This window comes from Pediculus humanus, genomic scaffold (assembly GCF_000006295.1).
Source record: "Pediculus humanus corporis 1103172108289 genomic scaffold, whole genome shotgun sequence".
Lineage (NCBI taxonomy): Eukaryota > Metazoa > Arthropoda > Insecta > Psocodea > Pediculidae > Pediculus > Pediculus humanus.
In genome coordinates this window covers 710547-737136 of record NW_002987858.1, presented here as the reverse complement: position 1 = coordinate 737136, position 26590 = coordinate 710547, and the positions used below count along the sequence as shown (strand labels likewise).

The following is a 26590-nucleotide window of genomic DNA, read 5'->3' as shown; positions in this document are numbered from 1 at the left end:
TTTCATACTTCAATTATTGTTTGTTGTACATAATGACCAAACAAACAGATAAATCGAAATGAAAACTTTATGTTTTAAAACAGAATACCATCAATCTCGAGTGAAAAGAAAGAAAAAATATGTTTTAACGATTATTACCATAAATAAAACACACCTGTTGTGTAAACGAATATTTGTTTTAAAATTAAATAACAAACAATATACAGAAAAAAAAAAAAAATAGGTGTAAGGAAAAATGATTCTGTTGTTGTTGTTGTAAAAAGAAAAGAATAATAATAATAATAAGGAAAATTTGTGACACATTATTATAATAACAAAAATATATCATTCGAAAAGAAATTAATTACTAAAACAAAAAAAAAAAAAAAAAAAAAGAACGAATGGAATGAAAAAAAAAGAAAAAAGTTTAATAAGGTTGGTGGAAATATTGATTTCACTATGGATTCTCTCATTTTGATATCAAAAGAGAGAGAGAGAGAGAGAAAAAATGGTAAAAATTATAAAATCAATTTGAATTTTAACGGTTTTTTTTTTTTTTGTATAAAAAATGGAGTTTTAATGATGATAATAGTGAGTGATGATTATAATAATTTATGTAAAATTAATTAATAGAAAGAAAAAAATGAAAAGAATGAGATGAAAGAAGATGGAGAGAAAGAAAAAAGGCGGTTAAACGTTTTTTAAAATCAAATAAAAACTAAAAAATATTTTCAATAAGAGTTAAGAATAAAAAGAAAAAGAAAAAAAAATAAAATAAAATAACATTTGACTAATTTAGAGATCTGGCAAAGAATTTGCAAAAAAAAAAAAAAAAATCTGTGGCAAACGGTGTTGTATGTGTGTGTTTGTTGGGGGGGGGGAACGAGGGGAAGTTGTGGGTAGGGAGGGGGGGATAGAAAGTGGGGAGGCTCAAATTCAACGAACCCAGGAGGAAAATCAAATTGAATTTTTTTTTTTTTTCTGAAAAAAAATATTCAAATTTTTTTTTTTTTTAAAAAAAAAAAAAGGTGTAAGATTTTTCTCATTCTTTCTTTTTCCATCCTCCATTATTCATTTTTTTATCATATGAAACCTCCTCCTTCTTATGCTCACCCTAATCCTTTTAACCCTCCACCTTTTTCTTAATCATAATGTTAATTATATCATAAATACTTACTTTCCCAGCTCCTCTTTTAATTCGTAATTATCACTGAAACGCGTACAAGCTGCCGGGGCAGCCATCGCGACAACCACTGCAATATTTACAGACACTAGTCACCGACGAGAGAAAATTCTCCCGAAAAAAAAAAAAAAAAAAAAAAAAACGAGAAAAACTTTCTACGCCTGTGCGATATTAAAACAAACCAAATTCAATCAATAATTTCTTTTTTTTTTTTTTTTTTATCGTATTTTACTTTCCCTTCGTAACCAAACAAAATAATCTTTTTTTTTTTTTTTTTTTTTTTTTTTAAAACCCAACGTTTTTTTTCATTTTTACTATTATTATTATTATTTTATTTAATTCGTATACCCTACTTTTAAAACACATATCGACTAATAAATGACGAACGACGTACGACACTCTTTTTTTTCTTTTCTATATTATAATACTAATAATAATAATTATTATTATTAATATTATAGTTTTCTTTTTTTTATTTTATTTCTAATTCTTTTCGAATCGATTGTGAACACAAACACTTTTTTTTTTATATAGTAAAGAGAAAAAAAAATGTTTTGTTTGTGATTTTAGTTAGAAATTTTAACACGGCGGTGAACCGGATTATGGCAGCACTGTTATTTATATCATATGTTCGATAACGACACTAGCGCCATCGCCATCTTTTGTTACTTAATCGATTATTTGAAAATTTTTTTTTTTTTTTTTTTTTTTTTTTTTATCCTCATGGGGAATCGAATCGCCTCGGATGAAAAATTAAACATTTAAATAAATAAATCATCATCCCCCCCCCCCCAAAAAAAATTATCATGTTCTATTACGAAAAACTAAATTTTTTAATTAATCAATAATAACCAGTAAATCCATTCGATAACTTTCACGTAACATATATATATTCACAAATAATAATAATAACAATAATATTTATAAAAATATTTTACAATACAAATCTTTTTTTTTTTTAAAATATATGTATACATATATAAAAACAAATTCGTAATAATAATAATAATAATAAACAAGCAAAAAAAAAAAATAATTGAAATTAATAATAATGATGACGTTTGTTTCATTTTTTGATTCTCGACGATGACGGCCATATTTATAATCTCATTCGTCATCGAAAAATCAAAAAAAAAAAAGATTTAAAAACAAAAAAACAAAAAACTCTTTCGCCGCTCTTTTATTTTAATTCAATCATTCCACCGTCACGGATTTGGCCAAATTTCTCGGACAATCCACGTTGCAGTCCTTGAGAACGGCTATGTGATAGGAAAGAAGTTGCATCGGTATAACCGTTAAAATACCCTGTAAACAAAAATAACAAATTTAGTGATTCATTTTCCACGTCGTTTGTCGTACAACAAACGGAAATAAAAAATCAACAACAACAAACTCGAATAATACCTGAAGACAATCGACGACGTGTGGGATTTCCAATGTTTTATAACCCATGCTCGCCGTTTCCGCATCGTCTTTTTCGCAGATCAATATCGGACGTCCGTCTCTCGCCGTGACTTGTTGCAATGCGTTCATGCACTTGACGTAAACGGGATCCCGCGTGACGATCATTATGACGGGCATGGCTTTGTCGACAAGTGCGAGAGGACCGTGTTTCAATTCACCCGCCATGATTCCCTCGCTGTGCATGTAAGTCAATTCTTTCACTTTCTGAAAAATAAAAAACAAAGTAAGTAATAATAATAATAATAATAATAATAATGGAGAAAGTTCATTTCGAATGGATTCAATTTTTTTTTTTTTTTTTTTTTTTTACCAAAGCTCCTTCTAAACACGTGGCAAAATTATATCCTCGACCCATTATGAGAAGTGATTTTTGCTGGTATAAATCTTTTGCGATGTGATAAACCTGAGAATCGAGAGATAAAACCTCGCGGATTTTTTCATCCAATGTCTTCAATCCGTTTATGATCTAAAAAGAGAAAGAGAGAGATAGAAAAGAAAATTGTTATCATTTTCCGAACCGTCGTCCGAATGAGAGAGAGAGAGAGAGAGAAAAGAAAAACGCCACTCACTTCTCTCCTCCTATTCTGCATTGATATCCTGTCTTCGCTCATGACGAGACCGAACATGACCAAAGATATGAACTGTGATGTGTATGCTTTGGTTGATGCGACACCGATTTCGGGGCCCGCGTTTATGTGAACCCCGCAATGGGATTCTCTACAAATGGAACTACCGACCGTGTTCGTTATTCCTATGATGAGAGCTCCACGGGATTTGCAAAAACGGAGAGCCATCAAAGTATCCGCGGTTTCACCTGAAACGACGACGACGATCGTCATTTTAATAAAAAATGAGAAACAAAAAGGGGGGGGTGGGGGGAGTCTTCGAGTGCTCACCAGATTGCGAGATGAAAAAACAAACGTCATCTCTGAAAACTGGAGTGTTTCTATCGAGGAAATCCGATGCGAGTTCCACCATGACCGGTAATTCCGTGAGCTCTTCCAAAAGTTGTCTCGTCGCTATGGCGCTGTGATACGAAGTCCCACAACCTATCATCATGAGCCTCCTGCACCTTTTTATTTCCGGAATGTAATCTTTTATTCCTCCCAACGTGACGGTGTTGGTGTCGAAATTAACTCTTCCTCTCATCGTGTTCACGACGGATTCGGATTGTTCGAAAATTTCCTTTTGCATGAAAGAACTGTAGTTTCCTGTAAACGAAACACGCAACCGTTACCACTTTTCAATTTCGCAACCTTAAATCCTCTTCCGCATCCATCATTGTTTTAACCTTTCATTATCTGTTGGATTTCCATTTTGAGAGTCGTGATTTCTCTCGCGTGAGAATCATCCAAAGATCTTTTCAAACGGTGAATGCTTAGAGATCCTTCCTTAACGGCAGCCACATCATCATCTTCTAAAAATATCACCCTATACGGTAAACAAACAAACAAACAAAGTTGTCAAGAATGGTAATCGTGTGTCAGGATGGTTGTTATTGTCGAATTAGAAAAGGTAGTCATTACCGGTTGGTGTGTTCGATGACGGCCGAAGCATCGGATGCGAAAAAATATTCAACTTCTTTGTCTTCGATCGGTTGAAATTCGGCGGTCGAATCCGATCTTGGTAATGTGAGAGGGACTCCCATGGTGTTCGAATTGGAATTTCTCGGACGATGATCTACAAATTTTAATTAATAAATTATTTTTATTATAATTAAACAAACATGATTCAAATCGCATAAATTTTTTATTGGTTTTTTTTTTTTTTTATATGGCGCCGCACAAAAAAAATTGATTTAGGCATGCACCGTCACCGAAGACAATAAGAAAGATTTTTTTAAGAAACGCACAGAACAGTAGTAGTAGTAATAGTAGTACCCGCAACCAAAAGAAAAACATTTTCATACGAAGCACATACCGCCACCACCACCGTCACTACCGCCGCAACCGACAGCGAACAAGATTTATTAATTCCCGTTGGATGATGACCAGCAACAGCCACAGGACTGTTCAGACCACCAGGCAAATTTTGTACGGAAAGCGATACGTCAACCAATAAAAGAAAAACATCATACCCATTTTCCCGTACACCGATTAATGAGTAGAAGAAATAGTAATAATAATAATAATAATAATAATAAATTTTTATTTTTTTTTAATACCTTCGGTAGATTGAGCGTCGGCATCTTTAGATTTTTCATCGTCAATGGAAAAAAAAATTAATTGAAAATTAGTCAATAAAAAAAAAACAAACAAACAATAAAATAATAATAATAATTATTTATAAGTAAAAATAAAAATTAAAAAAAAAAAAAAAAAAAACAGAACAAAAAACAAGACTAATAAAAAAAAAAAAAAAAACGCGATTTGTTTTAATAACACAATTTACGAAGAGGCAGGAAAATGACGAAGGAAGAGGAATCGATCGTCCAAAGACCTCCTCATCATCATCACTGGACATAATTAGAGATGGAGGAAGAAGAAGAGGAGGAGGAGAATGAGGAGGAGGAAGAGGAGGAAGAGGAGGGAAAGGAAACGAAGATTTCAGGTTTCCGGTAGGTTGTTCACTTGGTGTTTTTTTTTTTCTTCTGCCACTTTTATACCTTCCTCCCCTCGACGCATTTTTAAACCTTCATTCCTTCACTTTAATACCAACAATTTAACGTCCGCACGTCATACGTTTGTTGCCGGAAAATGGAAAACGACAAACAACAAACGCACCGTAACACACACTTCGATTCGGAGAAGACACAAAAAAAAAATTCTTTTTTTTTTTTTTTTTCCTATTTTACTTTACTTCGTGCAAATCATTATGAGGTGTAACAAACAAACAAACAAACAAACAGACAAACAAAAGAAGAAGAAAAAAAACCTACACCCGAAACCTACGCGTCATTTTTCAAACGGCGCTCACGATACTCGGACACCGAACGAATAACGAAATCGTGCGCGCACACACACACACACACACACACACGCAAACACAAAACAAACAAACGAAAAAAAAGAGAGAGAGAGAGAGAGAGAGAGAGAGAAAGAAAGAGAGAAAGAAACGTGCTCAAGTAAATAATAATAATAATGATGATGATGATGATGATGACTGGAAAAAATAAAAATAAAAAAAAACAAAAACAAAAGAAAAACATTTTCCATTGTCGTGCATGCACGAATTGCATTTTGATAATTTAATAATAATGATAATAATGATAATAATAATAATAATAATTGAAAAATTAAAAAATTAAAAAATCAAAAACTATTATTCGTGACACCGTTTTAAAAATAAAATCCCCGCGTCGGATTGAAATCTTCGACGGTCGCAACAAATTTGAAAAAATTTTTATTTTTTATTTTTACGTGTCCTCAAGAAGAGTTCAAAGTCAATGCACTTGTGCACACACACACACACACACACACACCGGATGTGAATGAGAAATCCGTTCGTCTGATGATGGTTTCGGTTACGTAAAACCAACATTTCTTTCTTTCCTATTTACACGTCTCTCTTTTTTTTTTTCTATTTTTTTAATAATTTCTCTTAGGAAGTTCATCGAACGTTTTCTCGATGGGGGGGGGGGAAGGAAGGATGGTATCAATGGATTCCTATCCATAAAGAATCGAAAAAAGCAAGAAGACGTCGTTCCAAGATAAATAAAAATGAAAATTTAATCGCGTGAGGTGTAAAGGAAGTGTGCAAACTCTAACTTCCGGTGCTTTCTTTTGAATGTGCGTCCAAGCTCCCAAAAAAAGTGATTAATAAAAAAAAAAAATTTTTTTCCCGCGGTTAGTGACGACACTCCTTTCCTGTATAAAACATTGCCCCCCTTCCCCATCCAAAAAAAAAAAAAATGGTTTCGTTCCGTTCGCGAATTCCCCAAATGTCTTCGTTTAAAAAGATCAAACCCATTTTGCACCGGAATTTCATGTGAGTACATTAGTCTTGGATTAATCGGGATGGTGCACTCGTCATGTTCTCCTCATCATCCCTCCCTCTTCCTGACCTCTTTGTAGTAGTAGCACCCTCTCGAAAACAATTCAACCAAACAACGAAAACGTTATTTATTTTTATTTTCAACACCGTGGTTACTTTTACGCAAAGAAAGTGATGACAGAAACAAAACAAACGAAAAAAAAAAAAAAAGAAAAAGACACGGAGGAGGAAGGAGTAACACCTGGACAAACCGGGATCAACATGTCACCAACGATATTTTAGTCACATTTTTTTTTATATTTACATAAAACACTAAAAAAAGAAGGAAGGAAGAAAAATTTATTGCGTCGTTTTAATTAAATGAAAAAGAAACGAAAACATTGAAACAGTGGGGGGAAGTGGCGGGGAGAAGGCGAGGGGGGAGGTGGAAGGGGGGGGGGAGAGAGAGGCAGCGTGACACGAAGAAGCCATTACACAACTTTTTAATTATTTAATTTTCGGTTGTTAAAATAAAATAAAAATAAATAAATAAATAAATGAAAAAACATTTACAATGCCGCGTGATCGCGCTGCCCTTTTTTAACGTTTGTTTTTGTTATTTGGAAAACGTGAGAGATAGATGTCACGCGTGACGACGCGTCACGCGTCAGAAGAATACAAAAAAAAAATGTTAAAATTAATTTTTTTTTTTTTGTTAAAGACTTACCTTTTCCGTATAGGATGGGAATGTGATCGGTAGCGAGTTTTGTTTTGGCTTTGATTCCTACTAAAAGCGGAGAACCTCGTCTCGTCGCGACGCATTCTCCGGGAAAGTGTTTGCTTTTGAATGCCAACGCAAAAGCACCTTCCTAAAAGAAGTAAAAAAAAATAATAATAATAAAAGAATCACCGATTTGTCACCATTTTGTTTTCTTTCTTTCTAATCGCATTACCAATTGTTGAATGACTTGTTCCACCAATTCCCGAAAGCTGAGTTTTTCATTTTGCATGTAAATGTGATGAACCAATTTCGCAATGACTTCCGTATCCGTTTCCGATTCAAATTTGTAACCTTTTTGCATGAGGAAAGTTTTGACGTCTTTGTAATTGGTGACGATGCCGTTGTGAACGACGACGAATTGATGATCGTCGTCCGATCTCTGAGGATGAGAATTGACGGAGGATGGTGCTCCGTGAGTGGCCCAACGCGTGTGAGCAATTCCGACGTGCACGCGATTTATTTCGTCGAAATCGAGATCGCTGGCTGTCGGAAAACAGGAAAAAAAAAAAAAAAAAAAAAACTTATAAATCGATGTTCGATGTGCTGACCACAGCAAAATCTCGGAAGAACGTGCTTGTGGTGGTGCCTCAACCGTTTTCTTTTATTTATTTCATACTCACCATTGATGGCGTTTTCCAAAGCCGCAACTTTTCCGCTTTGCTTTATTATCGTCACATCTTTACCGGATGATTTGTCGACTGCGACTCCCGCGGAATCGTATCCTCGATATTCTAACCTTTTCAATCCATTGACTAATATTTCGAGGATTTCGCGTCGAGATTTCGGAGTCAAGTAATTCAAATACGCGAATATACCTGAAAACAAAATTCGATTCTCATTATCATCATCGTTTGTCATTACTTTTTCTCTCTCTTTCTCATTCTCTCAAGAGAGAGAAAGAGAGAGAGAGAAAAACCTTGCAAACAACGAATTTTTGTTTGTGTTAACCTTGAAATTTGAAATGAGAAAAATTTGAATTGAAAATACCAACAGCTTATCGCAACAAAAGGTATTAAAAAAAGATTACAAAACAATATTTAATAAAGGCGTAATTAATGTTTCTTTTCTTTTTTTTTTTCCTTTCTTTTGTCTTCTCAATGTTTTTGATATTCGAGCCTTTTTCGCCTTGGAAAATTTTTTACCATCCATTTTTCACTTCGAAACGTAAATTCGATTTAAAAAAAAAAAAAATTCAATTTAAATAATAATAATAATTTCTTTTTTAGGTCGAACATTTTTTTCGTTGGCAACAAACTACCTTGAAATTTATTCAAACACTTTTACTACCCTAATTTCAACTATCACGTTTGTTTCTTTCTTTCTTTCTTTCTTTCTTTTTCTCTTTCTTTTCTTTTCTTACTGACATTCGTTCCACTTTGAAATTTAAATATTTTTCTTGTTAAATGAAGTTATAGTTCCTCGATGGTGTTTGATTGAATTTCGTAACGTTTACCATCTGAGTAGTAACTTGTAGGTTTCCTGACATTGGCACGAATTTAATTTTAAGGTAACCGCCAATCCATCTTTCTCTCCTAGTTTTCCTCCGTAATCCTTCTTTTTCTTCCTCTTCCTACAATTTCTTTAACCTTCGAAACACGCAAAAAATGCATTTCGAGGGGGGAGGGTTACGTGCTAATACCCCTTGATCAATCCAAGGAATCAATCCGTTCGAATCCTCCATCATTTTCATCTTAAGGAAAATTCATCATTTTCATTCGAAAGGAAAATTCAAACAATGTCTATTTAAAATTGAGTTTTCCATCCGTTGGTCAAGTCGTTCGACCTTCAAATTCTTTTCTTTTCTTTTCGAATAACAAATTTTCTCATTATCATCGAAAAAAAATCATTTTAATTTGTTCGAAACAAAGAGAGAGAGAGAAAAACCTCACAAAGAGAGGGAAAAAAATTTACGAAGAGGAAGACGGGAAGAAGAGAGAAGGGATAATAAGGTACGCGAGGGAAAGAGAGGGGGGTAAGGTAAGGAAGAGCGGTGAAGGGAGCGGTAATAATAAAAAAAATTTTTAAAGTTTGACAAATAGCCAGAGGCCTGCAAGCGGTGGATATACCAGTCTATACCTTAAACCTAGGCTCTAAAGCCTAATTTCTACCGTTACCCTCACGTCGATGTTACACATATACAGGTTTAACACGATGAGGTAACTTGATTTTCAAGGTCATTCGTTGACATTTCAAACCGAGAAAATGTGGTTATTCGAATGTGTTTTTCTCTCTCTCTCTCTTTTCTTTACCCCCCCAAGGAAATTAATAACAAAAAAAAAGAATTTTATTTTTATTTTTATTTTCCTTTTCCAACTAATTTCGCCGTCAAATACGACAATCGATAATCGATAATCGAATAAAAAAAATTTTCTAACCAATCTTTTCGCTTCTTCGAAAGGATTCATAGTACAAGATGGCTACCGTAATTCCCCCCCCCCGTATTCATTATCTTCGAGTTTTTCTATCGTTTTTCAACGTTCGTGGAAATTATCATTGTTATTATTATTATTATTATTAACACAACAACTACTTTTATTATTTAATCCATTTTTTTTCAACAACGTTTATTATTTATTTCCTGGCATCGAATTTGATTCCGTTATCGGTTGACCGAACGACAAAAATTCCAGTAAAAAAAAAAAAAGGAAAAAGAAAAAAGAAAGAAAGAAAAAAGTTTTTATATACAAACAATCTATTTTTATAATCATTTCCTTCTTATTAACATCGATTTAAAGAGTTTAAAAATAGAAAAATGAAAACCAATCGAAAGTGGGGAGACGAGGTTGGGGGGGGGGACGGAAAAAGAAACGGTTGGGAATAATTGGAAAAAAAAAAAAAAATTTATGAACGCATAAGAAAAACATTTCAGGTGCAAATATCGAATGATATATCGTGTGTGTGTGTGTGTGCAACAATAAATCGGCCAAGTACAAAATACTAAAATGATTACATAATAATAATAATAATAATAATAATAATAATAATTTTTGCAACATTTCTTTCAAAAGTTCTTTTTTAGTCGTTTTAAATGGTGGTAGAAAACGAAAATCAAAATGACTGATACGATGACGTGACATGGTGATGATGATGACCTCTTCTCAAGAGTTCAAAGAGAAACCGTCGAACGAATAACGGTAAATAATTTTTTTTTTTTTTTTTTATTAATTATTACTTCAAACCGAGGGATTGTAAATTTTTCAACATTTCGTCTACCTTGAAATTGGTATGTGCGTGAAGTTTTGAAATAAAAGAGTTTGGAGGTTGCCAGGAAATGTTGTCCGTTTGTCCGTTACCTAAATTATAGCTGACGGTATAAAAAGCTAAAGGTTTCGTACCTAACCTAATCGACATTTATTTATTTATTTATTTTTTTTAAAAATAATTTTGCAATGGGAATTTGCAAAAAAAAAAAAAAAAACAAACCGATTGTGAAATTTTTAAACTCGTTTGTTTTCCTTTAAAATGTCAACCTAAGAAATCCTTTTACCACAAAGACAGAGAGAGAGAGATAGTACAAACTACGCGTAATTTTTTTCCTGATGGATCAAGTAATAAAAAAAAATATCTAATCGGAGTATACTAATCCAAAGGATTAATTATCTATATGACTAAAACTCATAATCTTACTTAAATTTTTGCAAAATAATGTTTTTTAATATAGAAATTGAATAACAACAAAAAAAAAAAAAAAAAAAAAAAAAAAAGAAATAATTGCTAGCTTTTTTTTCTTTTCTCCCCCATTCTCTCTTATTCTTCCTACTCCTCTCCTATTTTAATGAATGAATAAATATTAAGGTTGAGAAACGCAAAAGAAAAGAAAAAAAAGATTTTAATACGACGTAATGAGGCACTCCCATTGCGAATATCATTTTTTAAATACACAATAAAAAAAATAAACTTTAGGTAGAATTTTACCTGTAAATATCTCGTCGTCTGATAGGCTGACTGGTATTTAAATTTTTTTTTTTTTTTTTTTTTTTCCCCTTGCTATTATTATTATTATTATTATTACAAGTTTTTTATAAAATTAAATAATTTTATTATTATCAACCCCACTAATACCTGAATTTTATATTTTTTATTAAATGATGTAAAAAAAAAAAAAAAAAAAAAAAAAAGTTGTCGTATTAGTAGTGTCACAAAAACAAGACAAGAAGAGTAATATTAATAATAATAAAATTTTTTTTTTTTTTTTCACATTCGACAAATGTTTTGAAAGAGATTTTGATTTTAAACAAAGATTCATCGAAATCAAAATATTAATTTTAAAAAAAAAAAGTTTTTCCTTTTGTTCTAACAGAGAATTTAAACTTTTTTTTTGTTCTATTCGATTACATCATGATCATCATCATCATCATCATTCGATTAGAGTAAAAATTTTATCATTAAAATAATTATTGTCGAATTTGCAATAAATTTTCAGTTATCGATATCTGAATTTTTGTTTTTTTTCCTCTTATTGTTCTTCTTGTTCCAATGAATAATATAATGGTAATTATTTTTTTTTTGTAATTAAAAGCAAATCAAAAGAATACACTATAAAAATATGTAAATTTATTCGTGTACTTGATGAAATTTTATATTTTGCATCGAAATAATTTGAATTCGAAAAAAAAATTAATTGCGACAAATAATTTAGTCAGTGATGCATAATAAAAAAAAGCACACACACATTCATAAAGGCTAATTAATATTTTGCAATAATTAAATTTCTCATTTTATTTTATTATCTCTTCTTCATGTTTAACCCGACCTGAATGAAAATCAATAATAATAGAAACTTGTTTAATGTTTTCTTATTTATTTTAAACTCGAAAGTAGGCTTAATCTTATATAACTAACATTTATTTATTTATTTATAAAACTCTTGCAAGATGTGCAGAATTGATGATCATGTTTTATAACAAAATATGAAAAAATTTTATTTTTTTATTTGTCGATTATGATCCAGACAGATCAAAAGAGATTTAAAACAAAAAATTCTGCACTTAATCCTTGTCATTTATAATAATAATACTAATATATATTAAAAATAATCGAGTAAATATTTAATTCCTTATTTAATTTACAAAAAAGTGTCATAAACAGAAAGTCATAAAAAGTTCCAATCTATTATCTGTCATTATCACATTTTCAAAATAAATAATAAAATTTTAAAATAAGATTATGTTTATAATATTATAAAATTATTACATCAAACACTATTAAAATCAAGCCTAAATTACAAAATTCCTTTTTTTTTTTTTTTGAATGGAATGAAAACAAACAAGTTATGAATAGAAAACAAAATTTCTTTTTTTTTTTTTTTTTTTGTTTGTGTCTAAGTTTTAGATAACTCATATCACTCTATGATTATTAAAAAAACTCTATTGGGTTAATAAAAAATTTTTTGTTTTGTAAAATTAAAGTAAATAAATAAAAAGGTATTTTAGTTAATTAAAAAATAAAAAAATTTCTTTCATCTCCCATCATTCAAAATGATTTGCCTTGTGGCAAAATGATATGTAGAAAAGTAAATTAATAATAAAAAAAAAAAGTAAACAAACGAAATGAAATATAAAAAATAATAAACTCACCACACATGATAAATTGTTTCCTCTTCACAAACACCTACTAAGTGAAAGCGGTTTTAGAATGAAATAAGTTATTCCTAACAGTTTCATACATTTTGATTATAACTATCAATTCCACTCATTCGATATCACAGAGTGGGGGGAACAGACAAGTACATATGAATTAACAGTAAGAACAAAAAACTGTAATGGCTGACAAATCCTTGCTTCTGATTGGTCGAAAACGTTCGACATTTTGAATTCGTAAAGTTGTCTGCCAAAGTTAAACCGTTACTTTTTTTTCGTGTAATAGAAATTTTAAAATCGTTTTTTTTTTTTAAAGAAAATAAAAATATCAAAACGATTTAATAATGTGAAAATAAATTACGTAAATACTTATTTTATTTAAACGTAAGTAAAAACAATTTGTGATGGCGGATAATAATAAAAAAAAAAACAAAATTCGATTGCATTTTATCATTAGTATTATGATGGCCGTTATTACTTTTCATTTAAACCGACGTACAAATTAAAACATTTTAATGTTAAATTCGGTTTTATTTCATTAAATATTTTATCTAGGGATATAATTTTTTTAGATTTTACCACCGTGGTAGGATTTTTTTTATTACGTAATAATTTTTTATAAGAATAATCGATGGAATATGGTACGTTACGATTAGTGGCATATGAAGCGTGGGTTTGAATATACACATCTGATCTGGTAAGTGTATCGTTAATTTTTTTAACGGTTTTTTTAACGTTTTGCGTTTTTTTTTTCTTCATAAGCCACGATTGAAAATTTTCTTCCCTTTCGTACATTTTAATCCTTTCTTCATTTTCCTTATTTAATTTATTTTGCTTCTTTTGTTCTTTTATTTTTTTAGATTTCCTGAAACACAAACCATACATTTAGTAATGGGATTGATATTGAAATAAAGATGGATGCACAGTATGGGAATAAGGAGGGGACACATATACAACACAAGGTACATCAAAACGGTTATTAATTATTATTATTATTATTATACTCAACTCTTTTCTTTCGATGAGTTGTTCAGCACTCAAACCATATTCTGATCTTAATCCATTGTAAACAGGTAGATCTGTTTTGATGACGTAACAATTTCTTTTTATCGGTGCCGTTTTTGGACGATTGTTTTTTTCTGTCGTTTTACAAATCATGCCACCAAATCGTCCAACAGAACTTTTTGGCCTTTTTTCACATTTTTTATATTCGAAAATATTATTTAAATATTTTTCATCGATTTTAACGATGTTTAATTTTTTTTTACCGCATTCATCATCATCCATTTTTTTTTTATCATTTTTTTTCTCAACCATAACATTATCATTTTTTAATTTATTATTATTATTATTATTATTAAAAAATTTTTTCTTTTTAGAATGTAAATTTTGCCAATTTGGCAAATAATTTTCATTTAAATTTTTACAATAATAATAATAATTTAAATCAGGTGAAATTTTCGATACGTTATATGAAATTTTTTTTTTTAATTTAAATGTATTTGCTGATTTTGGTCGTATTATTTTTGGCTTTGTTTGTTTTACTTGGTTGTTGTTGTTGTTGTTAAAACTTTCTTCTTCTTCTTCTTCTGTTATAATTTCACCAACGATTGATTCCGTGCTAGAATTTTGTTTTTGTGGTAATAATATTAAAAGTTTGTTGTTTGTTTTTTTATTTTTCTCCGACGTATATAAATCTAATAAATTATCATCATTAACATTTTCTATATTTAATATTTCTTCTTTTATTTCTTCTTCCACGTCATCATCATGGTCGCCATCATTTACATCTTCATCGACTACATCATTTTTCTTATCAGATTCGATGAAATTTTGAATTTCCAAATCGTTTTCAATGATTTTCTCATATACATCCTGTGACGAAACATCTTCGTCTTCACCTACATAATCATCTTCGGATATACCAATTAATTTGTCATCTTCTTCCAATGTTGAATAATTATCTTCTGTCGTTTCTATAAAATCAATATTCGAATCTGCAATTGAATTAATAATAATAATAATAATAAACGATCATTTGTTAGTAAAACGTATAAGTTTATTAAATTTGATGCGTACCTGGTTCGAAATTAACTAAATTATCGCTGAATTGTACTTTTCGAAAATGTTTTCTATCGTTTATTATTTCCTCATCGGATTCTTCGTAAAGTTTCTTATTTGCTTCAGCAATTTTTTCCGTTATGTTTATACTTCCGTTTCCGGCGGGTTCTAAAACTACACACGCACATACGCACGCAGAGTATTAAAAAATTACCATTAGATATGATTATCGATATATATATATATATATATATACGTAATATAATCGTAACTATTTTGGAAAAGGCGGAAGGGGGAGGGGAAGTAGAGGAGAGGAGGGAGAAGGAAAAACATGCAAAAGACATAAAATAAATAAACAAATCATTGTAAATAATAATATGAGAAAATTGTGGGGAGTTTTTTTCCTTTTTTTTTCGTTGACGCGCTCGGTTTTTTTTTTTTTTTATTTATTTACGATATGATTTATTTGTTGTTATATTTATTAATAATAATAATAATGATAATGATAATGATAATAAATAAAAGGAAAAATTTAATTTGAATGCGACCGTTAGTTAAAATAAATTATTTTTTAAAAATGAAAAAAGTTTTACAATAAATATTTACAAAAAAATAAAAAATTTTTTTTTGTTTCGTTTAGAAGAGAGAGAGAGAGAGAGAGAAAAGAGAGAGTGGGAAAAGTGAGAGAGAGGGGGGGAAAAGAGGGAGAGAGAGGTAAAAGAGAGAGAGAAAGAGAGACAGTGGGGGAAAAAACCAATAAGAAAGAAACTTATTACAATATGAATTTTTAGTTTTTTTTTTGTTGTTTGTTGTAATTATTAAAAAAAATTTTTTTTAAAAAAATTATTCGGTTTACAACAACAAATACAACAACAACAATAACAACAACAACAATAAATAATTTTATATTAAAGGAAAAAATTATCTCGACGTTTGTTGAAAATCAATTCAAAAGAAAAATTTAATAATTTAATTAATTTTTTTTTTTAAAGTTCAGATACAAAAAAAAAATCTGAATGTTTAACGTGTCGCATTCAATACAATAATAATAATAATAATATACTTACAATACCCTTCACAATCATCATCATCATCATCATCCTCATCTTCATCATCTTTGTCGTAATTATCATCATCGATATCATAATTATTAATCGATTCTTTTTCATTCTTACAATTTTCTCCTTTATCATTATCATCATCATCATCATCATCATTATTATTATTATTTAAATCATTTTCTTCCATATTTAATACTTAAAATAATGTGGCAAACACTTCCTCTTCGTCGTCGTACTCTTAGCAAAAAAAATTTATTTATTTTTTGTATTTGTACGCGAGAGTTACTCCGGTAACAGAATTTCTATTTATTTATTTATTTTCTTTACCCTCCCGTTGTCATAAAAAAAAACGAACGAACGAACAAATTTATTTTATGTCTCTCGCATGTTTTTATACAATTTACTATTATTATTATTATCATCACATAAAAAAAAAAATTTACGCGCGTACTCATTTTAACGCGCGCGTATTCACCATCTTTCATATTACTCTCATACGTGTTTATTTTAATAAAATGATTACGATCGTGATAATAATGATATTTTTTTTTTTTTTTAAATATTATTATCATTATCACGAGACGTAATCATTAATTATAAAAAAAAAAAAAATCGACATTTTTATTTATTTATTATTTATTTATTAATTAATTTTTATATTTATTTATTTATTTATTTTTATTTTACATTATTAATATTTTACACGAGTTATTGTATTCAATTGACCCAACGTTTTCGCGTCAGTTAATTAATTAATTACAATTTATAAAAATGAAAAAATGAAAACTCTATGTTGTAATAATAATAATAATAGTAATAATATATAATATGATGATGGCGGTATTGGTGGTGGCGACGGAACGAACGACTGGAACGGGCTCATATAAACGAGAAGGATAATATTATTTTAATAATAATAATAATAATAATAATAGTAGTAGTAGTAACGACAAAAAAATAAAAATAAAAATACACGTCATAAAAAAATGTTAATGATAATAATAATAATAAAAATACTAGTCGGGGGGGGGGGGGGGAAAGACAATTAAAGAAAAAATCAATTTTTTCGTTTTGTTTTTAAAACTGTACAAAATAATCACAATATAAATTACAATAATAACAACAATAACAATAACAACAACAACAACCACAAAAACAAACAAACAAAAAAAAAATTTCTTTTTGAGTTTGTTTTTGTGATGTGTGTGTGTGTGTGTGCGTGTGCGCGTATGAATCACGTGAGACTAGTTTTTCTTTTTTTTTTTTTTTTAAAATTAAATCGTTTAAAAAATTATATATAAAACGGGGGGGGGGCGGGGGGAGGACAAAAAAAATTTTTTTCGCGGTTAAATGCCTCGGAAAAATAAAAGAAAAATAATTTTCGTCGTTTTCCGCTATAAAACGCCTCGTTTAATTTTTTTTTTTTTTTTTTTTCATTTGTGACTTTGGAAGGAAATGAAAGGTCATGTCGCGAACATGTTTAATGTTATAATTAAAAAAAAAAAAAAAACCGCACCGTTCCGTTCTCTTTTAATTTATTCTTTCCAGTCGTCTGGAATTTTTAAAATTTATCATCATTATCATCATCATCATCGTCATCATTATTATTATCACTATTATTATTTTTAGTTAATCGTTGTCGTTGTTATTATTAATGAAAAATTAACATCGTTTATTATTATTATAATTATTTTTATTGTTTAACGTCCGTCACGCAGAAAATAATAATTATTTGTGACGTCAGTAATACCAACGTAAAAAAATAAAAAAATTTCGGTTGCGAAAAATACAAAAAAAAAAAAAACAAAACGGAAATGACGTCATTTAAAACTCTGATAATAATATTAACCGAAACGAGAGGAGGATCCTCACGTTTTTTTCTGTTGTATTAAAAGAGATCTCGCGGTCGTAAAGGAGGACGTTTTGAAATTTTTAGGACTTCCCATTTCTTGATTTGATTTCGAGTCCGATCTATCGTTCGATCTCGAACTTTCGACCGATCGACATTTAGAATTTTTAACGAACGGATTCAAAGATTCGTTTTTGTTACCGCTTCCGCCGCTGCCGCTGCCGCCGCCGCCGGCGTCTGATAAAACGGAAATCGATGGTGAAAAAATTTTCCCTCTATCCATTTTTTTGGGTGAAGAAGATTCGAGTCTCGAACATTTCGGACTCGAATTTCCCACGTGACCGAGTTTTTTATCTTTGAAATTCGCGCTCGACATGCTGCTGGAACTCACGCCGGAATCGCTTGATTTTTCGCTGAAACCAACGTTTCCGCTTTCGCAATTCATACCTAAATCGTTGTAACCGCCCACGACGTATTTGACCATCGTCAATTTGGCGTTTGTTTCGCACGTTTCTTCTCCCGTTCTACCCTTTGACGTTTCGCTTCCGTCCGCCGCCGCCGCCGTCGTCATCATCGTCGTCGTACTCGTGCCCGTCCTCTCGAGTATTTCCCTCGAATGATTGGCTATTTCTCTCGTTCTATCGAGAACTTCTCGAGTTTGTTCTAGAAAATCTTTCGCCGAACTTTTCTTACTCTCTCCCACTGGAATGTTTGGCTGATAATTGACTTTTGAATGATTTATGAAAACGTTCATTTCGACGTTTTCCGAACAATCGTCGTCGTCTCCACCGCCGCCGCCGCATCCGTCATCGTTCGTCGTTCCCCCCATTCTACCCATCATTCCTAAATTTCCAAAATGTTTACGCGCGGATGATGAATTACCTTTTCTTCCGTCTGACGAAAAAAAAATATTTTTACCGACGGAATCGAGATTGTTCGATGATTCCTGGGAAATTTTCGATGGATTTCCTTTGGTTTTCGGCTGATGACTATTTAGGTGATGATCCTCTTCGAAACAACCCGAATCTCTCAGACTTTTCTGCGACGAAGGACCTTGTTTCGACTGTTGCTTCGTACGACCGCTCGGAGATCCCACATCGTCGTCGTCTCCGCTACTGCTATCTCTCTCTCCGCCGCTACTACTACTAATTGAACCTTCTTTATCATCGTTTGCTTCAAAGAAGAAAAACAAACAAATCAATTAAAACGTTCGTAGATTCCCATCGACAACAACAACAACAACAAACAATTGCTCAACTTACAATCGTAATCGTGTAACAATTGTACGGCGGTCAATATTTTGGCACGATGTTCCGGATCGCGTATGTTTAAATAATCCAAATCTTGACTTTCTAAATCTTGAAAAAGTTCTACGTCTTCGTAACCGTTCAAAACAAACACGGAAGTGTGTTCCTAAATAAAAAGAAAAAAACCGTTAGAACAACAACAACAAAAACAACAAAAGGAAAATTTAAAATGGAAAAATTAAAAAATTTATTATTAAAAAAAAAAACCGGAAACGGAAAATGCCCAAATTCTAAAACTTACCTCCATGCTTATTCTCTTTAATAATTCTTCAACGGATTTAGGTTTTCCTCTCCTGTGATTATTATTATTATTATTAATATTATGACTACGATGATGATGATGGTGGTGATGATGATGATGATGATGATGATTTTTCGAATGTTTCAATCTCTTAAGGGTTTTATCACTTAATAATTCTACGTTAATGAATTTAAATAACCCTGCTTTCCCGTGGGCGATTCCCTGCCATAATCCGCTCGGATTCATTTGTAGTACGTCGATAATATCGCCTTTCTGAAAACAACAACAACAACAACCACAACATAATTTGACGATGTTTATGTTTTTATGTTTTTTTATGTTTCTTCCCTCCCCTTAACATACCTTAAACCTTAAAGCTTCCCTGTCGTAGTGACTAGGAGAACAATCGACCAAAGCTCTCGCTTTTGCTATGACCGGTCCGACGGCTATGTTACCACCCTGCGGAGCAGGACCGATCGGACTCGAATTGTCACGATCGTCACCTGCCGACAGCGAACTGTGACCGCTTGTTTCACGCATGAGAGCCTGTTGAAAAAAAAAAAATTCAATTTGAACAAAAAATTAATTTAATTTTTTTTTTTGGCGGGGGGGGGGCTGTGGAATGGAAGGGTGTGAGAGAAAATTACCTGAGTGCTGGAACCGGATCCGCTTGGTAAACTTTCTCCAGACGATGCAGAATGTAAATTTCCTTTCAATCTTGAAAACCCCTTGTCTTGTGATTTCTTATACCTTGGCTCGCTGTTGGAACCTCCTCCTGAAATCGACCTATCTGAAAAATCGTTCAAAAAAATTTTTTTTATTGTTTCAGAAAAAAAAACGAGCACGACGTGGAACGAGAATTTTTTTTTTTAAAAAGAAATATTTACCACCGGGCGGAAGTGACATATCGTGATCTTCGTAATCGGAACTTTGATCGCTGCAAGGTTTTCCTCTCACCGACGACGACGACGACAAACGATAAAAATAATCTTGCTGTTCGGATCTCGTCGTGTCTATGCTAAAAGTCGATAATCTGGAACTGAGACTCTGAACGTCCGTACCTAAAAATTCTAATCGAAAATTAGTTCGATTTTCAAAATCGAAACTTCCAATCGGAAAAACAAATTTTTCTCTCTCTCTCACCCGCATAATCTCCGCTTTCTCTGCTCGAACGCGCGTGTGTCAATGGAATTATAGTCGGAGGATAAGGCCCGTATTGTGGAAGTATGAGACCTCTTCGAGGAGTCGAACCGTTATCACGTGGTATCGATATGTCACCCGCCGACGGATGAGATATTATTCCTTCTCTCTGCCGATCCGATCTCGGATTGAGAGTGTAACAAATTCTGCGGATAGAAAAACAAAATGAGTCGTCCGTTACCGAACAGGAACAACAACAACCCTGTCAAATTCGACGAACCTTCCGTTTTGAAGAGTCGCCGTGGCAGAAGGATTAGCCGTAGTAGTAGTGGCGGTAGTAGTTTGCTGACAATTTCCAAGTCCCATGAGAAAATCTTCCGGATCGCTTTCGTAGGGTGGTTCGTCGTACCAATGATGAGGAGCCAAAGCTCTGACGTCGTCGTCGTACATGTACGTGTCGTCTAAAAAGAACGAAACCATCATTTGATTCGCGTGAGAGAAAACAATCAAATAAAATTAAGAATAAATTTTTTAAAGAAAATTCACTCACCGGAACTTCTCCGAAGTTGATTAAGGCCTTCACGAATGTCTTTTAAAATCTGGAGAAGGAACAAAAAAAATAAATACTGATAATGATAATAATAATAAAACGTTCAAACGCAAATTAAAAAAAAAAAAAAAATAACCGGAAACAAGAATGAAAAAAAGGGAGACCGTCGAAATTATCCGGAACCTCTCGACAAAATCATCCTGGAAAACCCTTTAAAGGATGAAAAAAGGAACGGAAAAGGACAGAAAAGGTTAGTAAAAAGTCATTTTAATGGAATCCATTTTCTGAAACGTTTTAATAACTTGTCGATTGTGGCGTGAATAACGAAAAACTCCCCCAAAAAAAAAAAAAAATTTTTTTTTCCCACTGGAATATTTCGGGTTCCAGGTTGAATGTGTACACGCGGGGGGGGGGGAGCGCGCGCGGGGGAATGCAGACGATATAGAAGATCCTCCGGGATAGGAAAAAAAGAAAAAAAAAACATAAAAGTCTATAAAGTATTAATAGAGTATGTTTCGAGAAAAAAAAAAAAAAGTTTCGGAACGTAATTTATACTCTCTTCTTCTTTTCTTCTTCTTCTTCTTCTTCTTCTTCCTCCTCTCTCTCTTTTTTTTTTTGAGAGAGAGAGAGAGATAGAGAGAGAAAGAGAGGAAAAAACGCTTTTCGTAAAATGTTAAAAAAAAAAAAAAAAAGAAAAAGTTTTCGAATGAACCAAAGCAAAAATTTTCCGATTCGATGGTTGCCTCATTGGCATTTTTTCACTGTCGCCTTTTTTTTCTTCCTCTTCCAGGAAGGAGAAAAAGGGAGGAAGGTGTAAGGGATGGAAAGAGAGAGAGAGAGAGAGACTACATCTTACGTCATTCTTTTTACACGACTACTTTTTTCTTCTTCCTCCTCCTTCACGTTATCTTTCTTCCTCTCTCTCTCTCTCTCTCCCTCTCTCATTCCTTCATTTTTAAACCGTGTTTTTCGTCTCGAGACAAATGACAAATTTAATTTAAAATCACGCGCACGTTCAAATTTCAAAGTGGAAGAAGAAGAAAAGGAAAAAGACTTTAAATAAAAAGGAAGGGGAACCAGACTCGGCGTTGTTCGTCGTTAAGTTTTTCTTTTTTTTTCTTTTTTTTTTTTTTTTACCGCGCGTTCGTTTTTTAAATTTTTTTTGTATGCGCGTTTTTTTTCTTTTTCCACGAATCTTCTGCCACGTTCGTAATCACGATCATTTTCTTTCCTTTAAAAAAAAAAAAAAATCACGAAGTCGTATTCTCATCGGCACGTTTTCCTCTCTCCCTCTCTTCCTCCTTTCTTTCCTTCCTTTCTTCATCCGTATCCGTACTTTAACCATTTCCGGTTTTAATTTAAAATCTTCATTTTAAAATTTTTTTCCGTATCACCCATTCGTTATCACAAAATTCATTATAATGACAAAAAACAGAAAAGAAAATTTCCCTTATTAATTTTTTAATTTTTTCCAACATTTTCCACGAAAAAATTTTCTTCTTATTTTAATGAAAAAAAAAAAAAAAAACTCGAAAAATTAAATAATAATAATAATTATCAACAGGTACAAAAGAGAAAGAAAAAAAAGAGAAAGAGAGAGAAAGAGGAAAACAATTAACTTGTAAAAAGGTTTTTTTTTTTCTTTTCTTTTCCTACTAGAAAATTTTTTTTCTTTTTTTTCTTTCTCTCTCTCAAAGTTTTAATCTAATTTTCTTTTAATTGTAATTCTTACTCGTGAGTTTTTCAGATAAAACCTTTTTTTCCTTTTTTTTTTTCCATTTATTTTTTCCTTTCCTTTCCTTTCCTTTTTTTTTTTGTCGCAAGAAAAAAAAAAAAAAAAAAAAGGAAACGCATAAAAAAAAAAGAAAAGGAAAAAAAAAAGTTTTTCACGTCTCATTAAAAATCTTTTAATTAACATTAATTGTTTTTCATTTGACGGCTATGACGTCATTTTTCTTTCTTTTTTTTTCTTTTTCGGAAAATGCTAAAAAAAAATTTTCCGGGACAAACATTTTTAAAAAAAAAAAAAAAAAAAAAACGTGTCATAAGGAAAACGAATTCACGCCCGATATTTTTTTAAAATTATGACGACTAAAATCATCATTCATTCATTCATTTCCGGTTTCGAATTTTTTTCTTTTCTTTCTACTCGGAAAAATCTTTTCAACCGCTTCGTCATCGTCGCCCTCGTTGAAAAAAAAAAAAAAAGAAAAGTAATTTTCGAACGTTATGGCCGACGACCACTTTAAAGTTTTTTCGAAATAGTTTCCGGTAAAAAAGTTTTAAACCATGAAAAATTTATTTTATCTTCCTTCGTAATAACGAACGGACGAACGGGAGAACGAGAGAACGAACGGACGAACGGATAACAAGAAAAAAAGAAGAATAATTATAAATTCGATATGGCGTCGGCGGCGGCGGAAACGAATTCGACCGTAAACCATACATTTTCGGCTCCTATTTTTTCTTTTTTCTTTTCTCTCTTTCTCTCTCTACCCCCCTTCCCCCACGTTTTCCCCCCCCCCTCCCGTCTCGAGACACGTAACCGAATCATTTAAAAAAAAAAAGAAAACCCTACGATTATCCTTCCTTTTTTCCTTTTTTCCTTTGGCATTTAAATTTGTCGAAACTCATTTTACGCGTATGAAATTTTTTCTTTTTTTTTTTTTTTTGCGGATATCGATGAATAATTTTCTTTATATAAAAAAAAAAAAAAAAAAAAAATGGAAGGAAAATGGGGGGGGGGCGGAAAAAAAAAATTCCCTATCCTTTCTTTCTTTCTTTCCTTCCTTCCTTATTCCAGACGTATACGAAAAAGAAAAAGGAAAAAGAAAAAGGAAACGATTCCCCGGGTGGTAGTTTTCAAAAATTGCATCGAAAGGAAGTCGTAAAACTATAAAAATCGACTCTTCTTTTTTCGAAAGTCCGACAAAAAAAAAAAAAAAATGAAATGAAAACTGACGGGAAAAATTTTCTTTTTCTCTCTCTCTCTTTCTCTTTTTCTTTCTTTCAGCAAAGAAAAAAGGAAAAGCTTTTCCGATTTCGTCTTAATCTTATCAGGTTTTTTTTTTCCTTTTTTTTTTTCGGTTTCTTTTCTAAAAACACGACACTCGCACACGAACGAAGAACACATAATATCGGACGTTTGAAAATTGATGATTGTTAAGGAAAAAAAAATAAAAAAATAAGGCGGTCGTAGGGAGGGTGGGTGGAGATAGATGTGGGAGGTGTGAGGAGGGGGAAGAAAGAAAGGGAGGAGCATGAAAAAAAAATGGAAGAAAACCCACACACGAGGAAATGGAAAATGAAAACTTTTTTTTTTTTTTTTTTTTCCAACGTTCGGTTCATCGAACGCACAAAAAAAAAGGAAGGAAAGAACGTAACAAGAAAAGAGGTTCGGTAATTTAATAATAAAACTTTTTAAAGGAAAAAGAAAGGAAGAGAGAGAGAGAGAGAGAGAGAGAGAGAGAGGAAAAGGAAGAGGGAATAAGATAAAGAAAACGGACAATGAAGTGAAAATGAAAGGAAGGAAAAACTTAATGGGCAATCATTATCATCATCATCGTTTATTGATGGTACGTACGTGCCCGTCTTATTTTTTTTTTTTTTTCTCGACGCAGCAAAAGAGCAAAGGAGAGGAAGGCGAAAAGAGAAAGAGAGAGAGAGAGAGAGAGAGAGAGAAAAAAGAAATATATAACGACAAAGGAAAACGAGAAAGAGAGAGGGAAAAGAGGGGATGAAAAAGAAAAGAAATTAAGAAGAGAAAAAAGGGCGGTCAACGATATAATTTTTTTCTTTTCCTTCCGCTAAATTTAACACGAACCCAAAATAATCAGCAAAAAAAAAAAAAGAAAAAAAAACGCCAAAGAAATCTCCAGGAAGCTTTCCAGGTTCTCTCCCCTCTCCCTCTCCCTTTGTCTTCCCTATCCGTGCAAAAAGGATTCAAATACAAAAATATGGCAAAACGTCGTCGTGTGCCTTAAACCCGTTTTTAAACATATCAGGAACGAAGGAAACGAGAGCGAAAATTAAAAATAACCTTAATTTAACAAACGAAAACAAAACCTCCGCCGCCATACCCCCCTCTTCAACCCTCCCAAATCCTACCCCCTCCTCAATCCTTCTCGAAAAAAAAAAAAAAGGCGCTGGAAAAGATAAAATAAGTCAAACGAAAAAAGAGAAAGAGAGCAAGAGAGAGAGAGAGAGAAATGTAAAATGAAAGAGCGAAAAAGGTTGAGTAATAAATCCTTTTCAAACGAAAGGCTCTCGCAATAAATCCGTTTCGTGGCAGGAGAAAGTTGTATAAAAAAGGAAAGAACGAACGAACGAACGAACGAACGCACGCACGCGTACGCCCGCAAGCGAAAAACGCGTGTTTTATATATAAAAAAAAAAAATCTCGAATTCTTACCTCTTCGTGTTCTCTATGAAATCTTTCCTTTTTTTTCAAAGCGTCTTGAATTTTTAACTGAAAAAAAAAAAAGAAAATCATGATGATAATGATAATAATAATAATAAACAACAGAAAACTTGTAACGCGTACAAAAGTAATTAATAATAATAATAATAATAATAATGATAATGACAATACTCGAGAAAAGGAAAAAGAAAGATAATTTGTTAAAAAAAGAAAAGGACGGACGGTGTCAGACGACGAGGACCATTTGAAAAACATTTATTTAAATTTGCGGTCGGAGAAAACTAGGAAGACAAGCAGACGATTTATATTCGCAATTAGTAAGAAAAGAAAAATAGAAAATAAACGGCGGAGGTTTAATTAATGAAGGGAGAGAGAGAGAGAGAGAGAGAGAGAGAGAGAGAGAGAGAGAGAGAGAGAGAGAGAGAGAGAGAGAGAGGGAGGAAAAGGAGAATCGGGGAATGAAAGAAAAAAAGAAAATTTTTTATTTTCATGGAAAATTCACAAAAATCAAACATCACGATGATGACGATGATGATGATGATGAGAGCAAATATATATATAGATACCTAATCGACTGTAAGAAATATTTGTGGGGGACCGGTAGGGTCGTGAAACTGAGCAACGAAACAATAATCCGATTATTATTATTATTACTACGTTTTGTATTCCATCATTTATTTCCGACCCCAACTTCAATAATTTTGAATTATTATTATTATTATTTCGTTAAAAAAAAAAAAATTGAAAAATTCTTCCAGAAAAATAAATAATAATAAAAAAAAATAAATGGGGAGAGAAAAAGAGAGAAGAAATGGAAAGAGGAAGAGAGACAAAAAAAGATACATTAAGGGAAAGAGAAAAAGGAAAAAGATGGAGAGATGAGAAAACAGAGAGAAAAAGAAAAAGAGAAAAATTAAAGAAATGGAGAGATGAGGAGAGAAAGAGAGAGAAAGAGAAAAAGAAAAAAATGGAGAAATGACAAGAGAGAGAGAAAGAAGAGCCGGGGAAAAAAAGAGAAGAGAAAGAAGAGATGAGAGAGGAAGAGACATAAAGAGAGAGAGAA

At 31.8% G+C, this 26590-nt stretch overlaps 3 protein-coding genes across 3 annotated transcripts in view; all 3 read right to left on the bottom strand.

Moving 5' to 3' along the window:
• Positions 1-2356: 2356 nt before the first annotated feature.
• Positions 2357-8177, bottom strand: Phum_PHUM536560 (glucosamine-fructose-6-phosphate aminotransferase, putative; the record flags this gene model as incomplete). Its single annotated transcript, XM_002431526.1, has 10 exons — positions 2357-2467; positions 2567-2830; positions 2937-3092; positions 3196-3440; positions 3523-3837; positions 3918-4057; positions 4153-4306; positions 7266-7407; positions 7492-7802; positions 7940-8177. 10 exons carry the CDS (start codon positions 8175-8177, stop codon positions 2357-2359), a joined length of 2076 nt encoding a protein of 691 aa, XP_002431571.1.
• A 5195-nt stretch (positions 8178-13372) lies between these two features.
• Positions 13373-16207, bottom strand: Phum_PHUM536550 (uncharacterized protein; the record flags this gene model as incomplete). The annotated part of the gene is made up of 6 exons (XM_002431525.1): positions 13373-13763; positions 13908-14206; positions 14444-14895; positions 14978-15127; positions 15714-15727; positions 16032-16207. The coding sequence occupies 6 exons, from the start codon at positions 16205-16207 to the stop codon at positions 13373-13375; spliced, it is 1482 nt and encodes a 493-aa protein (XP_002431570.1).
• A 1681-nt stretch (positions 16208-17888) lies between these two features.
• Phum_PHUM536440 (uncharacterized protein) overlaps positions 17889-26590 on the bottom strand; it is a gene marked incomplete at both ends in the record, with an annotated part of 31132 nt that continues 22430 nt past the window's right edge. Inside the window, 10 exons of the mRNA XM_002431524.1 lie at positions 17889-19042; positions 19078-19282; positions 19418-19690; positions 19781-19963; positions 20065-20207; positions 20305-20478; positions 20561-20763; positions 20838-21018; positions 21108-21156; positions 25519-25575. Coding sequence (XP_002431569.1) covers positions 17889-19042; positions 19078-19282; positions 19418-19690; positions 19781-19963; positions 20065-20207; positions 20305-20478; positions 20561-20763; positions 20838-21018; positions 21108-21156; positions 25519-25575 — 2622 coding nt within the window. The remainder of the gene's footprint in view (positions 19043-19077; positions 19283-19417; positions 19691-19780; positions 19964-20064; positions 20208-20304; positions 20479-20560; positions 20764-20837; positions 21019-21107; positions 21157-25518; positions 25576-26590) is intronic.